Here is a 24,017-nt window from a genome sequence, read left to right as displayed (position 1 = left end):
CAGAGGGGGAAGTGCTAGATGTCGTAAAATGCATAAAGGTGGACAAATCCCCAGGACCTGATCAGGTGTACCCTAGAACTCTGTAGGAAGCTAGAGAAGTGATTGCTGGGCCTCTTGCTGAGATATTTGTATCATTGGTAGTCACAGGTGAGGTGCTGGAATACTGGAGGTTGGCTAACGTGGTGCCACTGTTTAAGAAGGGTGGTAATAATAAGTCAGGGAACTATAGACCAGTGAGCTGATGGTGGACAAGTTGTTGGAGGGAATCCTGACAGATAAGATTTACATGTATTTGGAAAGGCAAGGACCGATTAGGAATAGTCAACGTGGCTTTGTGCGTGGGAGATCATACCTCACAAACTTGATTGAGTTTTTGAAGAGGTAACAAAGAGGATTGATGAGGGCAGAGCAGTAGATGTGATCTATATGGATTTCAGTAAGGTGTTCGACAAGGTTCCTCATGGGAGACTGATTAGCAAGGTTAGATCTCATGGAATACAGGGAGAACTAGCCATTTGGATACAGAACTGACTCAAAGGTAGAAGACAGAGGGTGGTGGTGGAGGGTTGTTTTTCAGACTGGAGGCCTGTGACCAGTAGAGTGTCACAAGGATCGGTGCTGGGTCCTCTACTTTTCGTCATTTATATAAATGATTTGAATGCGAGCATAAGAGGTACAGTTAGTAAGTTTGCAGAGGACACCAAAATTGGAGGTGTAGTGGACAGCGAAGAGGGTGACCTCAGATTACAACAGGATCTGGACCAGATGGGCCAACGGGCTGAGAAGTGGCAGCTAGTGTTTAATTTAGATAAATGTGAGGTGCTGCATTTTGGGAAAGCAAATCTTAGCAGGACTTATACACTTTATGGTAAGGTCCTGGGGAGTGTTGCTGAAGAAAGGGACCTTGGAGTGCAGGTTCATAGCTCCTTGAAAGTGGAGTCGCAGGTAGACAGGATGGTGAAGAAGGCGTTTGGTATGCTTTCCTTTATTGGTCAGAGTATTGAGTACAGGAATTGGGAGGTCATGTTGCAGCTATAGAGGACATATGTGAAGACAATTTTGGAATATTGCATGTAATTCTGATCTCCCTACTATAGGAAGGATGTTGTGAAAGTTGAAAGGGTTCAGAAAAGATTTATAAGGATGTTGCCAGGGTTGGTGGATTTGAGCTACAGAGAGAGGCTGAACAGGCTGGGGCTGTTTTCCCTGGAGTGTCGGAGATTGAGGGGTGATCTTATAGAAGTTTATAAAATTATGAGGGGGCATGGATAGGATAAATAGACAAAATCTCTTTCTTGGGGTGTGGGAGTCCAGAAGTAGAAAGCATAGGTTTAGGGTGAAGGGAAAGATTTAAAAGGGACCTAAGGGACAACTTTTTCACACAGAGGTTGGTGCATGAGCTGCCAGAGGAAGTGGTGGAGGCTGGTACAATTACAACATTTAAAAGGCATCTTGATGGGGACATGAGTCGGAAAGGTTTGGGGGAAATGGGGCAAATGCTGGCAAATAGGACTAGATTAGGTTAAGATATCTGGTCGGCATGGACGAGTTGGACAGAAGGGTCTGTTTCCATGCTGTACAGCTCGATGACCTGAACATAAGGTGAACAAGCTGATGAATTAAACAGGTAACTGACCTTGCCAAGTGATGCCCACATCCCACGAGTTAATGACAAAAAACTGGAGAGAATCCCAAAAGAAATGAGGAAATGGACGAGTGGGAGGAACTCAGGGAAATCAGCAGGGACGTGGTTTTGGGTAAGTTGTGTGAGCTGTGGATGACAAGGTACCTGGTCCTAGTGGACATCAATCTAGGAACTTACAATATAGCTCACGAGATCATTTATGGTCTTAATTTTTCAACAGTGCATGGATTTGGGCAAGGTCCTATTAGATTGAAAGATTGTGCATTTAACATCTTTAATCAAACAGAAGAATGAGAAATCAGGAATTACAGGACAGTTAGCTTAACATCTGTCACAGGAAAAATATTAAAAACTATTATTAATAACATTATGTAAATGCAATTCAATAAGTTGAAGATAATTGGGCAGAGTCAACGCAGTTTGGTGAAATAGGAATCAGGTTTGACCAATCTGTTAGAGCTTTATTTTGGGGAGGTAATATGCGCTGCACATAAAATAAATTCTCTTTTGGAGAGCCAGTATAGACAAGATGGGCTGAAAGGCCTATTTCTTTGTTAAAGGAAGTCTCTGATTCTGTGACTGTACGGATCAGGCTGACCCAGAACCTGGTCAGTTGGATGGTCCTCCCCTCCCTACTCGACATTGTTCTTTGCTGGTTGACCTCTCACTGTTGGATTTGAAGCCGTGTTGGTTTTCCAAAGACTCCAGTTGGTTTTGGTCCCACCTTCAGGCGAGATGTTGAGGGACTGTGATAGACTCAGGTGTTATTTTATCTCTTTCCTCTGGCTTTATCTCAGGCAGAGAGACACAGAGAGATAGATAGAGAGACAGAAAGACACACAGAGATAGATAGATAAATAGAGAGAGAGAGAAACACATATATAGAGAGAGAGAGAGAGAGAGAGAGATAAAGAAAGACAGACTCACTGTCTCTCTCTCTCATTCACACGAGCTCTCTCCAGGCGCGCACCTTTAATTGCTCACCTGAGGCGCGACCCCGATTGGTGCGCGTGCGTAGACAGGTAGCAGTCGGGTGCGCGGGACCGCGCCTCTGGAACCGCCTCTTTCTTCAAACATGAACCCGCGAAGTTGCTGTTTTCCTACAGATTGCAACCTGTCCTGGGACTGACCAGGGGCTGCACTGGCCTGGCCTAGGACTGACCAGGGGCTGCACTGGCCTGGCCTAGGACTGACCAGGGGCTGCACTGGCCTGTCCTGGGACTGACCAGGGGCTGCACTGGCCTGTCCTGGGACTGACCAGGGGCTGCACTGGCCTGGCCTGGGACTGACCAGGGGCTGCACTGGCCTGGCCTGGGACTGACCAGGGACTGCACTGGCCTGGCCTGGGACTGACCAGGGGCTGCACTGGCCTGGCCTGAGAATTACCAGGTCTGGGTGCTGAGGGTATATCTCCCAATCTAGAACATTCCATGTTTGGTTTATAGTGTCTTACTGTTAATCTTTTAAAAGCTTGTTTTGGGAATTGTGTGCAGCTGTTGCTGATGTGACTGGTGGATACTTAAATTTACTTATTCAACAGAGTCAAGGAGAAGGGGACTCTTCAACTTGAATTTGAGGGAGTTTTAATTAAATGAGATGTTTGAGGGCCAGTGCTCACTTGGGGAAGTAATTCACTTTTGGAATACATATGAAGAAGGTTCTGTGGAACCCCATAGCATAAATGTGGATTGTTAAAGTTGTGACCATTAAATGGGGGGGGGGGGAATAGCAGAGGCATCTAAAGGGGAGTTTGGTGAATTGTGCTGTCATTGAATGTTTGGGAGGAGGGTGAGCCAATACTGAGTTCCGTTGCATTAGGCACCTGTGAGATGTGCCTTGCCCCTCCCCATCTCCAGAACCTTCCCCAACCTCTGCCCCTGTCTAATTCCATTGCTTCCCCCTCCCCCTCCCCCACCAGTAGTTGCAGAGGCCCCAAACTCTGGCTTTGCCCCACCTCACTCCTTCATCTCTTGATCTATCTCCATTTGAATTCACCTTAAAACATTTCTCCTTGTGTCTTTCTCTGGCTCACTGCTGCAGAGTATATTGGGGCATTTTACCCTAATAGTGGTACATGTAGGTAAATGTTTTCCATTTTAATTTTTTGTATTAATTATTTGATATTTGGCAAGGGGGTGAGGATATCAAAGGGAAATGCTTAGAATTGTCAAGTTGTTGGTTGTAATCTTTAATTGTTCCAGTACCTACTCTATTTGATGGCTCACTTAATGAAACACATTCTCCAAATGTGAAACCTGAAGCTCATTACTTCCATTCCATCTTTTACAGAGTTTGACCCACTTGGGGTGTCCCAAGGTTGAAGGATTGCCAGCTGTTGCTATGGAGATGACCGAAGACTTGCACAGTGACACTGAGTCGGATTGTGACCACGAGGTAGGAATGTGTTGTGTCTCAGCCTCAGTCTGTTGTTGTAACCTCCGGCGCCCATAACCGAATACAGCGAAAGTACCGTGAGGTATATTGACACACTGATGTGGAATGTCCCATTGAGAAGGGAGTTTAACTTCAGATTAAATATCGTGGAATATCGTTGGGTTTGATGAAATGCAGTTCATGAGTTCTCCTCCCAGCTCTGTGTTCTGGCTGAGCTGGGAGCTGCAAGGGAAGAGCTTGTATTTTGCTCACACCTCTTTAACATCCTTTGCAACAACTCTGAAATATTCACTGCTGGAATTTTGAGAAATGCAGCAGTCACTTTGCACATGGCAGGATCCCATAGGCAGGCCCGTGCGGTAGCTGTGATTTTTTTTTGTGTGTGATGGTGAATATAGAGTCATAGAGATGTACAGCATGGAAACAGACCCTTTGGTCCAACCCGTCCATGCCGACCAGATATCCCAACCCAATCCAGTCCCACCTACCAGCACCCGGCCCATATCCCTCCAAACCCTTCCTATTCAGATACCCATCCAAATGCCTCTTAAATGTTGCAGTTGTACCAGCCTCCACCACTTCCTCTGGCAGCTCATTCCATACACGTACCACCCTCTGTGTGAAAAAGTTGCCCCGTAGGTCTCTTTTATATCTTTCCCCTCTCACCCTAAACCAATGCCCTGTAGTTCTGGACGGCCCCGCCCCAGGGAAAAGACTTTGCCTATTTATCCTATCCATGCCCCTCATAATTTTGTAAACCTCTACAAAGTCACTCCTCAGCCTCCGACGCTCCAGGGAAAACAGCCCCAGCCTGTTCAGCCTCTCCCTATAGCTCAGATCCTCCAACCCTGGCAACATCCTTGTAAATCTTTTCTGAACCCTTTCAAGTTTCACAACATCTTTCCGATAGGAAGGAGACCAGAATTGCACGCAATATTCCAACAGTGGCCTAACCAATGTCCTGTACAGCCGCAACATGACCTTCCAACTCCATTCTCTGACCAATAAAGGAAAACATACCAAACACCACCTTCACTATCCTATCTACCTGCGACTCCACTTTCAAGGAGCTATGAACCTGCACTCCAAGATCTCTTTGTTCAGCAACACTCCCCAGGACCTTACCATTAAGTGTATAAGTCCTGCTAAGATTTGCTTTCCCAAAATGCAGCACCTCCCCTTTATCTGAATTAAACTCCATCTGCCACTTCTCAGCCCATTGGCCCATCTGATCAAGATCCTGCTGTAATCTGAGGTAACCCTCTTCGCTGTCTACTACACCTCCGATTTTGGTGTCATCTGCAAACTTACTAACTATACCTATTATTCTCGCATCCAAATCATTTATGTAAATGATGAAAGGTAAAGGGCCCAGCACCGATCCTTGTGGCACTCCACTGGTCACAGGCCTCCAGTCTGAAAAACAACCCTCCACCACCACCCTCGGTCTTCTACCTTTGAGCCAGTTCTGTATCCAAATGGCTAGTTCTCCCTGAATTCCGTGAGATCTAACCTTGCTAATAAGTCTCCCATGGGGAACCTTGTTGAACGCCTTACTGAAGTCCATATAGATCACGTCTACTGCTCTGCCCTTATCAATCTTCTTTGTTACTTCTTCAAAAAGCTCAATCACGTTTGAGAGACGTGATTTCCCACGCACAAAGCCATGTTGACTATCCCTAATCGGTCCTTGCCTTTCCAAATACATGTACATCCTGTCCCTCAGGATTCCCTCCAACAACTTGCCCATCACCGACGTCAGGCTCACTGGTCTATAGTTCCCTGGCTTGTCCTTACCACCCTTCTTAAACAGTGGCAGCATGTTTGCCAACCTCCAGTCTTCTGGCACCTCACCTGTGACTATTGATGATACAAATATCTCAGTAAGAGGCTGAGCAATCACTTCTCTAGCTTCCCACAGAGTTCTAGGGGGAATTTATCCACTTTTATGCGTTTCAAGACATCCAGCACTTCCTCCTCTGTAATATGGACATTTTTCAAGATGTCCCCATCTATTTCCCTGCAGTCTATATCTTCCATATCCTTTTCCACCGTAAATACTGATGCAAAATATTCATTTAGTATCTCTCCTATCTCCTGTGGCTGCATACAAAGGCTGCCTTGCTGATCTTTGAGGGGCCCTATTCTCTCCCTAGTTACTTTTTTGTCTTTAATGTATTTGTAAAAACCCTTTAGATTCTCCTTAACTCTATTTGCCAAAGCTATCTCATATCCCTGTTTTGCCCTCCTGATTTCCCTCTTAAGTATACTCCTACTGCCCTTATACTCTTCTCAGGATTCACTCGATCAATCTTGTCTGTACCTGACATAGTTAAAAATCACACAACACCAGGTTATAGTCCAACAGGTTTAATTGGAAGCACTAGCTTTCGGAGCGACGCTCCTTCATCAGGTGATTATGGAGGGCTCGATTGTAACACAGAATTTATAGCAGGAATTTACAGTGTGATGTAACTGAAATTATACATTGAAAAATTGATTTTCTGTTAAGCCTTTCATCTGTTAGAATACCGTGATAGTTTCACTTCTTTCATGTGTAAATCACAAAACCCTTTTTTTTTAAAAAAGTTGCGTTCTCAGGTTAGCTGTTAACAATGGGTGATAGCTAGACAATATGTTGAAGGTGTTAACCCCCCGTGTTTAGATTGATTCTAATCTAAAAAGTGAGATAACGGAGTTTTACATGAATGCATGCAGTTTTTGAGCAAAGTACAATGTACCCCTGCAAGTACAAATTCACCCCACAAAATATTTTTGTGTGTGCATGTGGGTCTGTGTCTGTCTGTCTGGGTTGGGGGTTGTGAGTGTGAGAAAGTGTGTGTGTGTGTGTCTTAAGTCTGTGAGGGGGTGCATGTGAGTGTGTGTGTGTGTGTAGGTACTGCAATGGTGATCACCTGTAATATGACATTAACCCAAGGTCCCCGTTGAGGCCCTCCCTATGGGTACCAAACTTAGCTAACAGCCTCTGCTCGGCCACTTTTCTCTGCTGCCTGTCCTGAAGTCCGCCTTGGAGGATGGTCACTCGAAGGTCCGAGGGTGAATGTCCTGGACCACTGAAGTGTTCCCCAACTGGGAGGGAACCCTCCTGTCTGTTGATTGTTGTGCGGTGCCCATTCATCCGTTGTCGTAGCCTTTGCTCGGTTTCCCCAATGTACCATGCCTCAGGGCAACCTTGCCTGTAACGTATAAGATAGGCAATGTTGGCTGAGTCACATGAGTACCTGCCATGTACAAGGTGGGAGGTGTCCCCACGCCTAATGGTGGTATCTATGTCCACACTCTGACACGTCTTGCAGCACCTACCTTGACAGGGTTGTATGGAGTTGTCCTGAGAGCCGGGCAGCTTGCTACGAACAACGATCTGTTTGAGGTTTGGCGGTTGTTTAAAGGCAAGTAGTGGAGGTGTGGGGAAGGTCTTGGTGAGGTGCTCATCCTCATTGATAATGTGTTGCAGGTCACGAAGAACATGGCATAGATTTTCAGCCCCTGGGAAATACTGAACAACGAAGGGTACCCTGTCGGTTGCAGCACGTGTCTGTCTCCTGAGGAGGTCATTACGGTTCCTTGCTGTGGCACATCAGAACTGGTGGTCGATGAGTTGGGCATCGTACCCCGTTCTTGTGAGGGCATCCCTGAGTACTTCCAGGTGTCCATCACGTTCCTCCTTATCTGAGCAGATCCGGTGTATGTGTAGGGCTTGTCCATAGGGGATGACTGTTTTAATATGTTTTGGGTGGAAGCTGGAGAAGTGTAGCATTGTGGGTTTGTCTGTGGGTTTGCAGTAGAGTGTGGTGCTGAGGTGTCCGTCCTTGATGGAGATGCATGTGTCCAAGAATGAGACAGACAGTCGAGAGTAGTCCACGGTGAGTTTGATGGTGGGATGAAACTTGTTGATGTCACTGTGTAGTTTTATCAGTGACTCCTCACCATGGGTCCAGAGGAAGAAAATGTCATCAATGTACCTGGTGTATAATGTTGGTTGGACAACAATCAACAGACGAGGGTTCCCTCCCAGTTGGGGAACACTTCAGTGGTCCAGGACATTCAGCCTCGGATCTTCGGGTGACCATCCTCCAAGGTGGACTTCGGGACAGGCAGCAGAGAAAAGTGGCCGAGCAGAGGCTGATAGCTAAGGTCGGTACCCATAGGGAGGGCCTCAACCGGGACCTTGGGTTCATGTCACATTACAAGTGACCACCATTGCACTATACACACACACACACACACACACACACACACACACACACACACACACACAGATATTCCTACACACATACACTCTCACATACACACGGACATAGGTACACACAGACACACACACACACACTCTCACACATGCACCCCCTCACAGACTTAAGACACTGTACACACACACAGACAGACAGACACAGACCCACATGCACACATATACTTTGTGGGGTGAATTTGTACTTGCAGGGTTACATTGTACTTTGCTCAAAAACTGCATGCATTCATGTAGAAATCTATTATCTCACTTTTTAGATTAGAATCAATCTAAACATCATGGCTTAGACAGAGAACACAGGGGGCCAACATCTTCAACATATTGTCTAGCTATCACCATTGTTAACAGCTAACCCGAATGCAACTTTAAAAAAAAAGTTTTGTGATTTACACATGAAAGAAATGAAACTATTCTAACCATCAATTTTTCAATGTATAATTTCAGTTACATCACACTGTAAATTTTTGCTATAAATTCTGTGTTACGATCGAGCCCTCCACTATCACCTGATGAAGGAGCGTCGCTCTGAAAGCTAGTGTGCTTCCAATTAAACCTGTTGGACTATAACCTGGTGTTGTGTGATTTTTAACTTTATACACCCCAGTCCAACACCGGCATCTCCAAATCATACCTGACATATGCTTCCTTCTTTTTCTTAACCAAACTCTCAATTTCTTTAGTCATCCAGCATTCCCTATACCTACCAGCCTTCCCTTTCACCCTGACAGGAATATACTTTCTCTGGATTCTTGTTATCTCATTTCTGAAGGCTTCCCATTTTCCAGCCGTCCCTTTACCTACAAACATCTGCCCCCAGTCAGCTTTTGAAAATTCTTGCCTAATACCGTCAAAATTGGCCTTTCTGCAATTTAGAACTTCAACTTTTAGATCTGGTCTATCCTTTTCCATCACTATTTTAATATAGGCCAGAGAACATCGCCACAACGCATGTGCACACATCCTCTCACCTCTTTGCCCCCCCCCCCCCCACCAAAAACCACCCCCTTTACAAAACAAAGTGCCTCTATTTCTTTGAATGTTAGCACAGGAGCCTTAATAAGCTCCTGAAGACGTGTTACTGCACTGATCGCACCTTGTGTTTGTGTCCTGTGGTGGGGCTTGAACCCATGAGCATCTGACTGAAATGGAAGTATTACTGACCCCAGATGGGAAATACAGTCTTGTAAGACCTTTTATCCAGTTTCTCTCTTTTCCCAGCTCGGACCAGACCTTGGGAATGTTAACGTTGGAAGTTCCAATGACAGGCACCGAGATTAGAGAATACCCTACAGGTATTCTGACCACCTTGTACTGTCCGTCAGTCACGACTCTCTGTACTGAGGTTTCAGGCACTATCTTGCTGCATTGTATAGCAACTGGGAAAGGGGTGGATTGTGTTTCTTTGTAACGGCCAGAGATGCTGGCAGGGAGGGGCAATATTGACTTGTGTCACAGTCTGTGCTCACTCTGCGCTTCTGAGTGAGGAATGTGATAGAAGTATGAGGGAGGGAAAATATTATTTGTCTCTTCAACAAAAAGAAGAAAGTGCCTTTTGGAATAGCTATTCATTGCTTTGGTAGCTATTGGACTATAAAAGGCTTCACAGAAACTCTGCTCTTGTTGACATTAATTTTGCAACTAAATTTGTTGCATCTCTGGCTGCTCTAGGTGTGGACATACAGATATCATTCAGAACCCTGGCAATGAACAAGCAATGTTTTTGTGTCTTTGTTCTGTCCTTCAGTCGCTATCTCATGTCCTCTGCTTTCCAGGCTAATCCACATCTTCCTGGAACAGCATTAGAAATCGTTCTCCATGTTAATGTTGATCCTTTCTGAAAGGAAATTAATTACGGCTAAGCATCAAATACAAAAGATCGATTTGTGTCTCTTTTCTCCCTCTCTTCCCTTCCTGTTTCCAATTAAAATTTGGAGGATGGAGGTTTAAATGATTATGTGGGATTAAAGCTTTCACGCTTTGAGGTTAATTTTAAACTTTTGGTGTTAATTCAATTTTTTTCATGTGTTGGAGTTTAAGATTGAAGGGGTGGGAGACCAGACCCTGGCTATCAGAGGGAAGGTCTCTGATTTTGTGAAATTTCTTCATAATCCACATCCATTTCCACCAACTCTACTGAGATGTCACCACCACATACACATTCCCCTCCCTTACCCTGTCAGCGTTCCATAAGGACCATTTCCTCCGGGACATCCTGAATACTCCTCCTTCCCTCCCGACATCCCCACAGCCTCATGGTACCCTCTCCTGCAATCACAGAAGGTGTAATTACCAGCCCATTGACTACTTCCCTCCCCACCATTCAGCACACCCCAGACACGCCCTGCAGGTAAACGAGCGTTTACTTTCACTCCCCTCAATCTAACCTACTGTGTCTAACCAATGCAGTCTCCTCTACACTCGAGAAACAAAGTGCAAACTAGGTAATTGCTTCACTGAACACCTATATTCTGTCCGCAAAAAGACTCTAGCTTCCATCTGCCTGCCAGTTCAACAGACCTCTATTCCTGATGAAGGGCTTTTACCCGAAACGTCGATTCTCCTGCTCCTTGGATGCTGCCTGACCTGCTGTGCTTTTCCAGCACCACTCTGATCTAATCTCTGGTTTCCGGTATCTGCAGTCCTCACTTTGGCCTAGTTCACCACCCCACCCGATTCCCTGGCCAACACTTCAGTGCAGTGCTCCAGTGAAACTCAGTGTAAGCTGGAAGAACAGCTCCTCATTTTCCACTTGGAAGCCCTGCAGCCCTCTGGACTTTTATTGAGTTCAACCATTTTCGGGCTAGATCACCTTTCACTTGCTTTCCTCCCACCCCTACACACCAGATCTTGTTGTTAAATCAGCTGCTCCCATACACAATCCATTGTTAGCTGTTAAAGACCCCATTAGCAGTTATTCATTCCCCCAGACTGACCTTTAACCATTCCTTTATCCAACTGTTGTTCCCCTTCCTTGGGCTCTATCCCCACCTATAGTTTCCGTACCCACCTTCTATCTTCTGTACAAAAATCCTCCTTTCCCGAGTTGCCATCAGTTCTGAGGAAGGGTCACCGGACCCAAAACGTTAACTGATTTCTCTCCACAGAAGCTGCCAAAACCTGGTGAGCTTTTCCAGCCATTTCCTGTTTTGGTTTCGGGTTTCCAGCAGTTTTTTTGGGGTTTTTTTTTCTCTGTCAGGTGAAACTCTTATGTTGGGCGGGGGGGGGGAAGCGCGTGTGTGGTGGGGGGGGGGGGGCAGTTGCAGCAGACTTTACTCTGACCGACAAATGAGGAACCTCCCTGGAGAGGCTGTGATAAACTCCGGGAATCCTGGGATCACCTGAAAGGCCTTGGGTTGTCGAGGAGAGATTCCAGCACTTCATGGATGAGAAGAGGCTGGAAACAGAAAGGCAGGGAAGAGACAGCACCTTTCCAGAGGATTTGGCCAAGTTTTGACAGAGCGAGTGAAGCTGTCCCCATTGAGGCCCAATAACTAAGACTCCTGGATTCTGAGCGAATGGCGACAGATCTCGAGAGGAGTTGAGTATTTTTGCTGGGAGTTGGGATTGGGAATGCTGCACCCTGAGAAGTGGTGGAAAGGGATTTGCTCCCAAGCTGGAGAAGTCAGTGAGGCTGCGGAGACAATGACTCCTTCAAAGGGACAGCAGAGGCAGGATGGACTCTGGCCTTCTCCTCCTGGGCTGTATGTTTCTGTTTCAGGTGTCTGGGGCTGGGTTTCTGATGGAGCGAGCAGGAGTTACTGTCTCACTCCGTCACCTCGTCCTCCTCACTGGGCAAGAGGTGGGTCAGCAGCTGTGTCTGGTGTCCTGGCTAAGGATCCCGCCATCAACGTCCCAAAACACACTCTGGGATCTCGCTGTGCAGCAATGGTTGCTGTGCATCCTACATTTTTAAATATGTTCATTAGAAGTTCAGGGAATTTGAAAGTGTTCCCAAGCTTGGGTGTGTGAGTGAACGAAGCTGACGTTAGTGTTGGAGCCATCAATGTTGCTGACTGGAATACCTCCTGATGCTTTCTGTCCTCCTGCAGAGCCCAGCTGCTCCCTCCACACAGACAGGGTCCTGTGACTTCTACTTTGATGCTGTGGTATTTGACATTCTCATGGTGACTCCAGAAGAATTTGCAGTGAGTAGAACATGAAGTGGGCCGTGGCGAGGGGTGGGGGAGATGGCGGTGGGATGGATAGTGGACAGTAAATTGGGGGTCTTGGTTGTATAATGGTGCCTGGAGCCATGAGCTGTGAGATCGTAAAGCTGCAGAGAATGAATTTGAACTTCAGTGCCTCAAATTCACCCAGAGGTGGTGCTGAATATCGTGGGAGCAATAGATTGGCGATTTCACTCAGAGTCTGCGCTCCTCTCTGGCTGTAGCTCATTTCAAATGAACTCTGATCAACATCCAGTGAGCTCCCCAGTGGACGTTCCCAAGAATATCTGAGAGGGGGTCAGGATTACCTGCAGTGAATCCCCCCCCCCCAGGTTCAGGGCCCGGGGACTCTGTCAGGCCCAGGGAGACAATCCTGGAGAGTAGGCAGGGGCCAGAGGGAGGTGACAGGATTGGGGGCACGCTCTTCCTGGGAGAAAGGGGTCTGTTTGTAGAAAGGGAGTGAAGGATGGTTATGGAGCCCCAGTGGGAAAACCCCACCCAGATTCATGGATGACAGGTTTTATAAGTGTCTGACCTGGTCATTGAGCTTGAGTTTGGATTTCTGTTACACCTTCCACAGCTACAGGATCTGTTAACCACCCTTGAAGGTGGTCATGGTTGTTGGAAGTCAGTCACCGCCGCTCCAGGAGTGCCTCAGGGCAGTGTCCTTGGCCCAACCATCTTCAGCTGCTTCAATCAATGGCCTTCCCTCCATAAGGTCAGAAGTGGAGATGTTTACCGATCATTGCGCAATGTTCACCACCATTCACAGCTCCTCAGATACTGCAACGGTCCATGTTAAAGTGTGACAGGATCTGGACAATATCCAGGTTTGACCTAACAACTAGCAAGTAACATTGGCACCACCCAATGCCAGGCAGCATCTGCTGTCAAGACCAGTCCCTGGGTGAGAGTCCCAGTTCACAATAATTGTAGATGGGATAGTTCCAAAATAGTTAAATCCCAGGTGAGGAGGGATGCAGTGTTCCCCTTCTTTTCTCAACCCCCCCCCCCCCATCAGAGTATTGCAACAAAGTTAATGTATAAAAGAACCCCTTCCCTTGTGGATACCTTTTTTCGAGTCCAAATATATTGATATTTTAAAAGGGACCAAATAAGCCAGGCTATTTTGAATGAAAGAGAGTGAGAGTTTATTAGCTACTGTGCAGTATTCCCTCCGTGCTGTATCGGAGTATCAGCCTGGGTCAGCTATTCTGTTTGTGGGTCCATCACTTCTTTGGGTTAACTCAATCCTGCAGGTGAGGCTGGAGATGGGGAAAGGGTCATCTTTTGTTTCTGAGCAGTCTGCAGTGAATTGTTCTGCCGGTTGTACGTTGATATTACTCTTAAATATCTCCCCGATCTTTGGACCGTGCCTTAACCATATCACAAAACCATCAGCATCTGTTGTCTATGTTTGCAGAAGAGAAGGTGAAAGGTTTGTGGATTTTAGTTTTGGAAATCTCAGACAGTGTGGCAGGTGAGTCTTGTTCATGGTGAAAGATTGGGTCAGCTTTTCAGTAAGGCCAGTGCGAGTTTCCTTTTAAGAATATATTTTTGTGTGGTTCTTGTTTTACTTGCTTTGGTAATGTAAGTATCTATTAAACCTTTGGCAGTGAATGTCTCACCATAGCATCATAAATTAGTACTGCACTGAAGGAGGCCACTTGGCCCATCAGCTCTGTATTGGCACTTTTGAAAAGTCTAGTTTGTCGCAACCTCCCGCTGTTTATATTCCTGTAGAGGACGAGTTAGGGATTGACCCAGCCGGAGACGACACCATCCTGTGAATGAATTAAAAAAAACCCGATCTGGAAGAGCAGATTGTGAAATAGGGTCTTCTTATTTGTCGGTGAAATAATTCTGTTCCATTTTCTATCCTGAGCTTTGACTGATCCTGAATGTTCTATTGCAGAGTCAAATCACCCAACTCGACATTCCAATCTTCAGAGCCATTCAACTCCAGGTAGGACCTGGGCTGGAGGTGGGATTCAGGGTGGGGCAGTGGGACTGGGAACATGGAGAGGGGTCAGAGAGAGAGAGAGAGACGCACGATGGTCAGGGATTCAGGCCGATGGAGGTGAGAGGGGCTGGCTTTGGGTGGATGGGGTAAGCACTTCAGGCATGGAAGGGGTAGAGGAGGGGGAATGGGAAAGTGGGAGCTGACTGTGGGGATAGAGAAGCTCAGCTGAGGGGTAGGAGTCTAGGTCAGGGGAGAGGACTAGCTAGCCATGTGCTGAAATGGTGCAGAATTGAGGCTAATCTCGCTGTCAACATGACCATCTTTCACAAAAGGATTTTCTGATGGGACTTGAACATGGTTGACATGGCTAGTGTTGGTTGTTCATCGTTTAGTTCTCCTGGAGAAGGCCATCCGGCATAAGAGCAGGAGTAGACTATTTGACCCATTGAGCCTGTCCCACCATTCAGTGAGATTATGGCTGATCTCATAGTCCTCAACTGCACTTTTCCCCCATAACCCTTGATTCCCTTACTGATTTAAAAACCTGTCCTTCAATCTATTTTATTACCCAGCCTCAACAGCACCTGCTGTTTTATTTAAAAGTAAAATACATAGATTCACTTCCCTCTGAGTAGAGATTCCTCCTCATCTTTGCCTTAAATGTATGACTCCTCATTTTGAGCTTTATTCTCCCTGGTCCATGACTCTCGCACAAGGGCAAACACCCTCTCTGCCTCTATCCTACCAAACCTCTGAAGCGCTCTCTGTTTCAATGAGGTCACCTCCCATTGTCCTAAACTCCAGTGAGTACAAACCCCACGTACTCAACTTCCCATCAGGAAATCCCTTGCTGCATCCCTGGGATCAGCCAAGTGAACGTTCTCTGGATTGCCTGCAAGACCCAGCCTATCGTTCCTTTGATAAGGGGCCCAACACTGTTGACCGTGTTCCAGGTGTGGTCTTGTATAGTTTGAAAATAGCTCCCTATTTTTAGACTCCATTCCCTTTGAGATAAAGGCCAACATTTCATTGGCCGTCCCTCTAGCTGCTGACCTTGGACACTAACTACTTCCTATGGTGATTGGAAGGTGGGGGTGAGCTGCCTTCTTGAACCGCTGCAGTCCGTGTGCTGTAGGTAGACCCACAATGCCCTTAGAGAAGGAATTCCAGGATTTTGGCCCGGTGAGACTGAAGGAATGGAAATCTATTTCCCAATCAGGCTGGTGCGTGACTCCGAGGGGAAATTGCGGAAACCCAAGTCTCTGCTGCCCTTGTCCTTCTAGATGGCGGTGGGTGTGGGCTTGGAAGATGCTATCCCTGGAGCCTTGGTGAACTTCTGCGATGTGTCTTGTAGATGGTACAGGCTGCTGTGACTGGATGTTGGTGATGTCTGTGTCTCCCTCGATCACTTTTGTGACCTTGTGGAGCCTCTGGAATGTTGGATGGCTTCAGGAATTGGAGGTACCTGTTGCTGAGTGACCAGAAGGACAAGCAGTGCCCCTCTTTACTCTGGAGAGTAGTCTCTCTGGGTTAGTCAGTGTGGGGTTGTGATGAGACTGCTCTATGTCACTAAGTTGCTGTTTCGGGTCCTACAGTGGTGCATTCCTGGATTAACCAGCTAGTTCTGACAGGTGGAGATGTGAATAATCTCCACCTGGAAAATTACTTTGTTTTTATTTTTTCACACAACAATTTTCCTCTTTCTTGCTGTAATATGATGATTATTGCTCTGCTTTGGTGGCTGTTGGCTCCTGGATTTTAATATCTTTTGAGATAACGTGAAGGTTTTTTCCTCGGGTAGTGACCCTGACAATTCGGAGGCTTTGCTCAGTTATCGGCCTCTGAAGCCATCCTAATAGTGCTGCTGTTGGTTTAATTGCATATTTGCATGTATCTATGGTAACCTGCGTTAATTATACCTTACTGGATGACCAAGTTCAAACTAAATGGGATGGTTTTAGTACAATGGTTTCATGTCAAATTGAATAAAGTCATCTCAAGTTCAAATCTCTCCACGATATTGGTGCCTCAGCGCGACCTCTGTAATCTCCTGAATTCAGGCCGACAGCCCTCCAACTCTGTCCTGCTCCGTGAAACCCATTTCCTTCAGTCCTAGTGACTATGCTGCCAAGTTCCAGAACCATGAGCTTTGTAATTCCCTCCCTGAGTCCCTCTGCTCTTTCCTCATCATAGAATGCTCCTTCAAACCCCCACCATCCAGCCTGGCTTCTTGGTTGCCTGTCCATGATGTCTCCTCCTGTGACTCAGCGCTGGGTTTCATTTGACAGCCCTCCTGTCAAGGTTTTCAGTGTGGCGCCCCACAAGTGCAGAAGGTAGTTGCTTGAGTTTAGCCAAAAGTGTGGGAGTGAGGGTCATGCACAGAGGAAGGGGACCATGAGGTCTCCCACTGTCTGCTGTACCCCCTCCCACATGTCCTGCACACACCACCTCCCGCCCCTCTGTCCACCCCGCCACTGCCCCCTCCTTTTCCGGAACCTTCTTTTGTCTCCCCTCCCCACCAGCCCAGAGGCAGAGTCCCAGTGTTCCAGTCTGTGTGTTCTCTTTGGTCTTTTGAAAATAACTTTACTTGGCTCCAATTGTGGATTAGCTTCATTGTTTTTTTTTAAATTTCCCTATTATCCCACATCACGATCAACACCTTCACCTTGGATTCCTATGTTCTGCTCCACCCGCCTGTCTGGCTGTTAGTCAGGAGTGTGTCCACCCTCCTGTCTGGTCAACATAAAGAGACAGATATTTAGAAACTAAAATCCCAATCAGACAACTTCACCACCTCCTACAATCAGGCGACAAATATGCTTGAATGTCACATTTTAAGAGCTCACCGTGCCAGCAACTTCACCTCCTTGTTACAGCATCAGTTTCTGTTCATACACACAGTATTTTTTTGTTTTGAGTTAATTGTTGCTGCTTCATGTTTAACAGCCTTTAAAATAAGGTGTAGTTGTTTGAAGTGACTGTGAGAGGCTGCCATGTCGTTGGCGATCCAGATGTTCGCGTTTTAATATCCTGCTGCTGCAGAAATTAAGGCAAAACAGCAAACAGCACAAAATGAGTGAGAACTGAGCTAAAAATTGCAAATCCCCGGATTGAGAATTCCTGAGTTTTGAACACCGGTTTCCCTGTGATAGGGTGGGACTGAAGCTGGTGTTGCTGTATCTGTGTCTGGAGTGCCCCCCCAACCCCAGTACTGGACAAATGGAAACTCTGAGATTGTGGTTTACTGAGCTGGGAGATTCTTGGAATTCACTCTACCCTCCCCCACCCCATTCTTTCTCCTCCCCACCCCCATAACCACCCAATGGGAGTTTTGAGGACTGTAGCTTCAGATTCCATTGAGACAATGTTCAATATTTTGATAGGTAATGAACAACTGCATGAGGTACCACCTGGTTTATAGAACGTTGGTCTGTGTCTGTCTCCCCATCTATCCACTCACCCACTCCCTCACAGTAACCTGACTGGGGGCCAGTCTGAAGGATGGGTGCAAGGTTTTGTCCCTCTGTCTGGGCCAGGTCAAGGTCAGTCCCACTGCGTCAACTGTCTCTGTGTAGGGTCCTGTCCAAACACTGTACCTAACGAGACTGGTTCCCACAGCAGCTCTGTAGGTGCCAACAGAAGCACATGATCCAACAAGGGGCTGTGCATGTGGCTGCTTTGATAGATTCCTTTTAAGATGCAGTCTTGTTTTTATTACCTTGCCAACCAACTGAAACACCGTTTGGAGCTGGTTCCCACTCACCCAGCTCCTGGCTATTTGGGAACTGTGAATTACAGAAATTATTGCCAAACCCTCCCAGATTCTGGGCAGTAGCTCTTGCTGGTTAATTGTATCTTTTACAATCCATGTTGCTGTCCTATATGGTCTTTCTGGGTAAATGGTTTCCCTCAGCAACTTGTATTCAGACTTGATTAGTTAAACAACAGCAAATCACTGTAGATGGGGAGAGCCAAAACAGCCTTGTGAAGTGTTGGAAAAACTCAGCAGGTCTGGCAGTATTTGTAGGGAGGGAGAGCGAGAGAGAGTGTGTTAATGTTTGAGTCCACTGCGATTCTTCTTTGACACTGCTATTGATTAGGTGTTTCTGTTGGGGCTTGTCTGAACCTTTCCATACACAGTGACAGCCGAATGTAGCCAGGTGTGTGCTTAGAATTTAAAATGGTCGCTGTAATGTTCAACACATGGCCTCACCTCCTGACCCTCTAAGTTCCTGCAACCCTGAATAGAACAATACAGCACAGGAACAGGCCCTTCGGCCCATCAAGCCCACGTTGATTCTGACCCTTGTTTAGACCCACTACTTATTGCCCATAAGTGGTTTCTATCCCACTGTTTGCCTCCTGTTCATGTGTCCACCAAGATACACTTTAAATGTTGCTAGTGTGCCTGCTTCCCCCACCTCCACTGACAGTGTGTTCCAGGCACCCACCACCCTCTGTGTGAATCATTTTCCCTGCACTTCTCCCCTAACCTTTCCCCTTCTCACCTTGAATCTCTGCCCTCTTGTAATTGACCTTTCCACCCTGGGGGGAAAAAACCCTCTGACTATCCACCTGATCTAAGGCTCTCATAATTTTGTAAACCTCCATCAGGTTTCCCCTCAGCCTCCAGTGAAAACAATCCAAGTTAATCCAACCTTTCCACATAACCAAAACCCTCCAGACTAGGCAACATCCTGGCAAACCTTCTGGGCACCCTCTCCAAAACATCCCCTTCCTTCTGGGAATGTGGTGACCAGAACTGCATGCAGTATTCCAAATGTGGCCTATCTAAAGTTTTATACAGCTGCAAAATAACTTGCTAACTTTGATATTGGGTGTCCTGCCAATGAAAGCATTCATGCTGTGTGCCTTCCTGACCACCTTATCCACCTGAGTTGCCACATTTGGGGATTGTGGACCTGTACACCTCGTTCCTTCTGTATGTCAACTCTCCGAAGGGTTCTGTCATTTATTGTATAACTTACACCTAAATTTGATTTTCCAAAATGCATCACTTTGCATTTATCCTGACTAAACTCCATCTGTTATTTCTCTGTCCAAATCTATAATCTATCTATATCCTGCTGTGGTGCATGTCGTGGAATGAGCTGCCAGAGGAAGTGGCAGAGGCATCTACAATTACAACATTTAAAAAAACATTTGCTCAGGTCCATGGATGGGAAAGGTTTGGAGGGAAATGGGTCAAATGCAGTCAAATGGGAGCTGGTTCAGTTTTGGAAATCTGGTTGGCATAGGCAAATTGGACTGGAGGGCCTGTTTTCATGGTGGAGACCTCTGACCACCTCCTTCATTATGTTGACTTGCCCAAGTATATTCTTCCTAATCTCAGCATCCCTCATATCCCCCTCCCCTTGGTGTAAAGTGCTCATTAAGGTTCTCTTCCATTTCCTCTGCTCCATACCCAACCTCTCTCCTTTATCCTTGAGTGGGTAAACTGTTTCCCTAATTACACTCCAGTTTCTAATGTACGTATATAACTCTGCTGACCAAAGACATTTCCGAGCCCCTTGTAGCCCCCCTAACTGCCCATCGCAGCTCCTTCCTACTTTCTGTATATTCTTCAAGGACTGCATTTGTTTTTAGTTGGGTAGACTTTAGGTACACCTCCTTCTGTTCTTAAACTCAGCCGATAACTCCCCCGTCATCCCGTGTTCCTGAATCCTGACATTCCTGCCCTTTGTTTTCACAGGAGCATGCCTGTGGTGCAGCCTACTCAACTGGTCTCTAAAATACTCCCACGTGTCGGATGTGGATTTACCCTCAAACAGCTGCTCCCCAATTCATATTCACCAATTCTTTGTCTAATTTGATGTGGAGGTGCCGGTGTTGGACGGGGGTGGACCAAGTTAAAAATCACACAACATCAGGTTAGAGTCCAACAGGTTTATTTTCGGAGCAGCGCTCTGAAAGCTAGTGCTTCCCAATAAACGTGTTGGGCTCTAACCTGGTGTTGTGATTTCTAACTTTGTCTAACCTGATCATAGTTGGCCTTAGGCCAGTTTAACACCTTTGTCCAAGGTCTACTCTTGTCTTTATCCATAAATATCTGAAAATTTGTGGAATTATGGTCACTATTCCCAAAATCCTGCCCCACTGAAACTTTGATCACCTGATCAGTCTCATTTCCCAATAGTACGCGCAATATGGCCCACTCCCTCATTGGACTCTCCGTATACTGTTTCAAAAAGCCCTCCTGGACACACCTATCAAACTGCTCCCCATTTGAATCCCCAGCACTGAGGGAGTCCTAATCAATATGGGGAGGGGGGGGCATGTTAAACTCACCCACCACAACAACCATGAATCTGAATACACATGCCTTCCCCTCTTTCCTGCTGAAAGCTGGGAGGTCTATTGTCCAATCCTAGCACTGTGATTGCACCCTTCTTGTTCCTGAGCTCTACCCATAATACCCCACCCTGAAGGGTGTCCACCCCAGCAGAGTTTGCTATGCTTCCTAACCAGTTATGCATTCCCCCACCTCTGCTTCCCTGTCTCATCTGAAACACTGATATTCCGGAACATTAAGCTGCCAATCCTGTCCCTCTTTCAACATCTCTCTCTGTGAAAGCAACATTATCATTGCATGCATTAATCCAGGCTCTAAGTTCACCTGTCTTAACTGTTGTACTTCTTACATTGAAACAAATACAGTCTAGCCCTCCAGTTCAACTGAGCTCAGCAACCTCTCCCTGACTGCGCTTCCTCTTTAGCTATACTTGTCTTAGTCTCAAATGTTTCCCCAGCATCTGTACTTACTGACCTGCTGCTCCTGTTCCCAGTCCCCTTAACCACCCATAACTCTCCCGAATGGTACCATCAAACCTCCCTGCTAGGATATTGGTGCCATCCAGTTTAGGTGCGACAAGTCCTTTGTGTTCACTTGTCACCTTCCCTGATAGACATCCCAATGACTCACCGAGCTGAAGCTCTCCTGCCTACACCAGCTCTTTAGCCACATGCTGAATTGTACTATGTCTCTGTTCCTAGCCTTGGTAGCATGTGACATGGGGAGTAATGCTGAGATTACTACCCTGGAGTCCTGCTTTCTAGTTTATTACGTAATTGCCTGAATTGTCATTGCAGGACCTCCAATCTCTCTCTGTTCCTCTAATTCCAGTGTGCCGCGTATTCTGTCCACCACTGGGAGGTTAGCAAACCTTGAGCTGATAAAGACCTATTCTCTTCCGAACCTTCTCCCCCCGACCCACCCCTTGCCTTGTCCAAGAACTCGTTGACCAAGCGTTTGGCAGCCCAGGGGCTAGATCTCCATCAACAGCTTGCTGGTAACACTCTGGTGAAGCACCTGGAATGCTTCCCTCTGTGAAAGATGCTATCTAAATGCAACTTATTGTTGGTTAACTCCATGCCAGTTGTTTAGAGGTTTGTTGGCAGTTTGTTTGGGGTGATCCACTTTCTTGAACCTGGGTGCCTGGCCGCTCCAAGCGAGGGATTGGAATCTTCCGTTGGATTCCACCAGTTTCAAACAGCGACTGCTTTCGGAAAGCTGGAGAGGGCCAGCTCCAGCCTCTGGCTGGGATATTTACTTCATCACTTTGTTCAGCGCCTCCCCCCCTCCCAACCCCCGTGGTCTCACTTTCTCTCCAAATTAAAATAATCTTGATTTAATAAAAATCATTTTATGACCAACTCATGCAGTTTGCCAGAGAACGAAGTCATGTAATTAAAATTCAAGAGTCTGGAAAAACATCTGTCTTCAATCTTGGAATTTATTTGATGAAATGTTTCATTTCCAATGCCCCCCCCTTCAAAAAAAACAAAACTTGATTAAATCAGCAGCTTACTTTTAGGTACTTTTTAAAATCTCAGATCTACAAATAGTTTCTTAAATATTATCTCCAAATGTGAATCTGTAGTTGACCATTAGTTGAAGGGGGATTCAGATACAATCATTGGCCATTATCTGCCTTTGTTTGAGTTAATTGAAACCATGTTGTGAGTTTTAATGCACAGTAGCCTGATGTTAACCTGTACCTTGTATCATGTCGGGTACATTTTACTGGATAAATGGAACTCCCATTCTGGGTTTGCGTTCAAGCACCAAACTGGACTTGCTCATCACCTTTTGCAAATTTTTGGGGTGAATGCTAACTCTTTATGTAAAATGTTTCATCAAATTTGGAAGTCTGCTCATTTAATACAACCAGTGAAGTTCCCATGTAGTGTGGTCACTCATGTAGGAGTCACACCAGCCTATCTGTGCACAGCGAGATCCCATTGAGCACTACCACCTGATGAAGGAGCGACGCTCTGAAAGCTAGTGTACTTCCAATTAAACCTGTTGCTCTATAACCTGGTGTTGTGTGATTTCTAACTTTGTACACCCCAGTCCAACACCGGCATCTCCGAACCATTAAACAGGAATGAGATCAGGATCAAGTGATGGGTGTGGAGTTAAATATTATCCAGGGCACACAGGGAGAGCTCTTCTCTTCCTCTTTGGGTAACTGATGACGGATCTTTGCAGAGAACAGGTGGAGCCTCAGTTTAACACGACGACCTCCAACACTGCGGCGCTCCCTCAGCACTGACCCCCCCCCCCCCCCCCCCAGTGCGGTAAATGAACACCAGGTGACACAGGACAGCAGCGCTTCACAGGAGGCTCCGAAGCACTGAGGATGTCACCGAGACAGGGAATGAAACGTCTGTAAATCAACTTCCCAGCTCGGTGAACATACCCACAACTACAACAACCAGCACCCAGGCGACGAATCTTCATGCATACCTTGAATAATATTTGGAATAAAGGGTAAATTTCAAATTGGGATCTGGACCAATAACTGATTCAGTTTTTGTTGTGCGTGGAATTAAATCCTGAATGCTTGTTTTCTGACCAAACAGGAGTTGTCCAATTGCAATTGGATCAAGAAAGAGAAGCACACTTTGGCTCCAAATGTGGTCGCTTTTACCAGGAGGTTTAACCAGGTAAAGTGTCAAACCAGGCGACATCTGGTAATTAAACAGAGGTGTTGAAATCTCTAACTGATTTGGTCTGTTTAATTTCTGTATTGTTGAACTGATCTTGCCCAGCTCTGGAAATCTGTCCACATTCAGCACCTTTTTTGCCTGTCACTCCCCCAGAGCCTCTGTCCCCTTGTTCCAGGTCTATTTCTCACTCCTGCTGGTATTTCAGTTAAATGTCACCCCCCACCCCCCCCCCCCCCCCCACCCCCAAATCAGCCTACTGATATTTACGGTCAGAACAAGTCCAGATCTGGCTGGAGAATGAGAAATAAAATCTTAAGCTGCTGTGAAGCTGCCTATTAATGGGATCCATGGGAGTGGAGGAGTTCTGACGTTTAAACTTTCTGATGCAATAAATTAAATGCAGAAGAATGACCTCTAGCATTCTTGACTAAAACCTATTGGTGTCCAAGACTGTCAGAGCCTGGATGAAGTAGTGGAGTTTGGCCCATTGAATCACCTCCACTGTTTGATCATGGCTGATGTTTCTCAATCCCCTTGTCACACCTTCTCCCTCTAAGCCTTGACCCCCCTTACTAATCAAGAACCCATCTATTTCTGTATTAAACGCAC

General features: G+C 46.3%; 1 protein-coding gene across 1 annotated transcript in view; it reads left to right on the top strand.

Annotated features, from left to right (window-relative positions):
- Positions 1-2,959: 2,959 nt before the first annotated feature.
- The window catches only part of LOC140468187 (ras-specific guanine nucleotide-releasing factor RalGPS1-like), a 67,357-nt gene continuing 46,299 nt past the window's right edge, over positions 2,960-24,017 (top strand). Inside the window, exons 1-5 of the mRNA XM_072564422.1 lie at positions 2,960-3,034; positions 3,935-4,039; positions 12,356-12,451; positions 14,388-14,438; positions 23,322-23,405. Of these exons, the coding sequence (XP_072420523.1) occupies positions 3,986-4,039; positions 12,356-12,451; positions 14,388-14,438; positions 23,322-23,405 (285 nt within the window). The 5' untranslated portion in view covers positions 2,960-3,034; positions 3,935-3,985. The remainder of the gene's footprint in view (positions 3,035-3,934; positions 4,040-12,355; positions 12,452-14,387; positions 14,439-23,321; positions 23,406-24,017) is intronic.

Source organism: Chiloscyllium punctatum, chromosome 46, assembly GCF_047496795.1.
Source record: "Chiloscyllium punctatum isolate Juve2018m chromosome 46, sChiPun1.3, whole genome shotgun sequence".
NCBI classification, from domain to species: Eukaryota; Metazoa; Chordata; class Chondrichthyes; order Orectolobiformes; family Hemiscylliidae; genus Chiloscyllium; species Chiloscyllium punctatum.
Note: the sequence above shows the minus strand (reverse complement) of the source record. Positions and strands in the feature narration are given on the sequence as shown.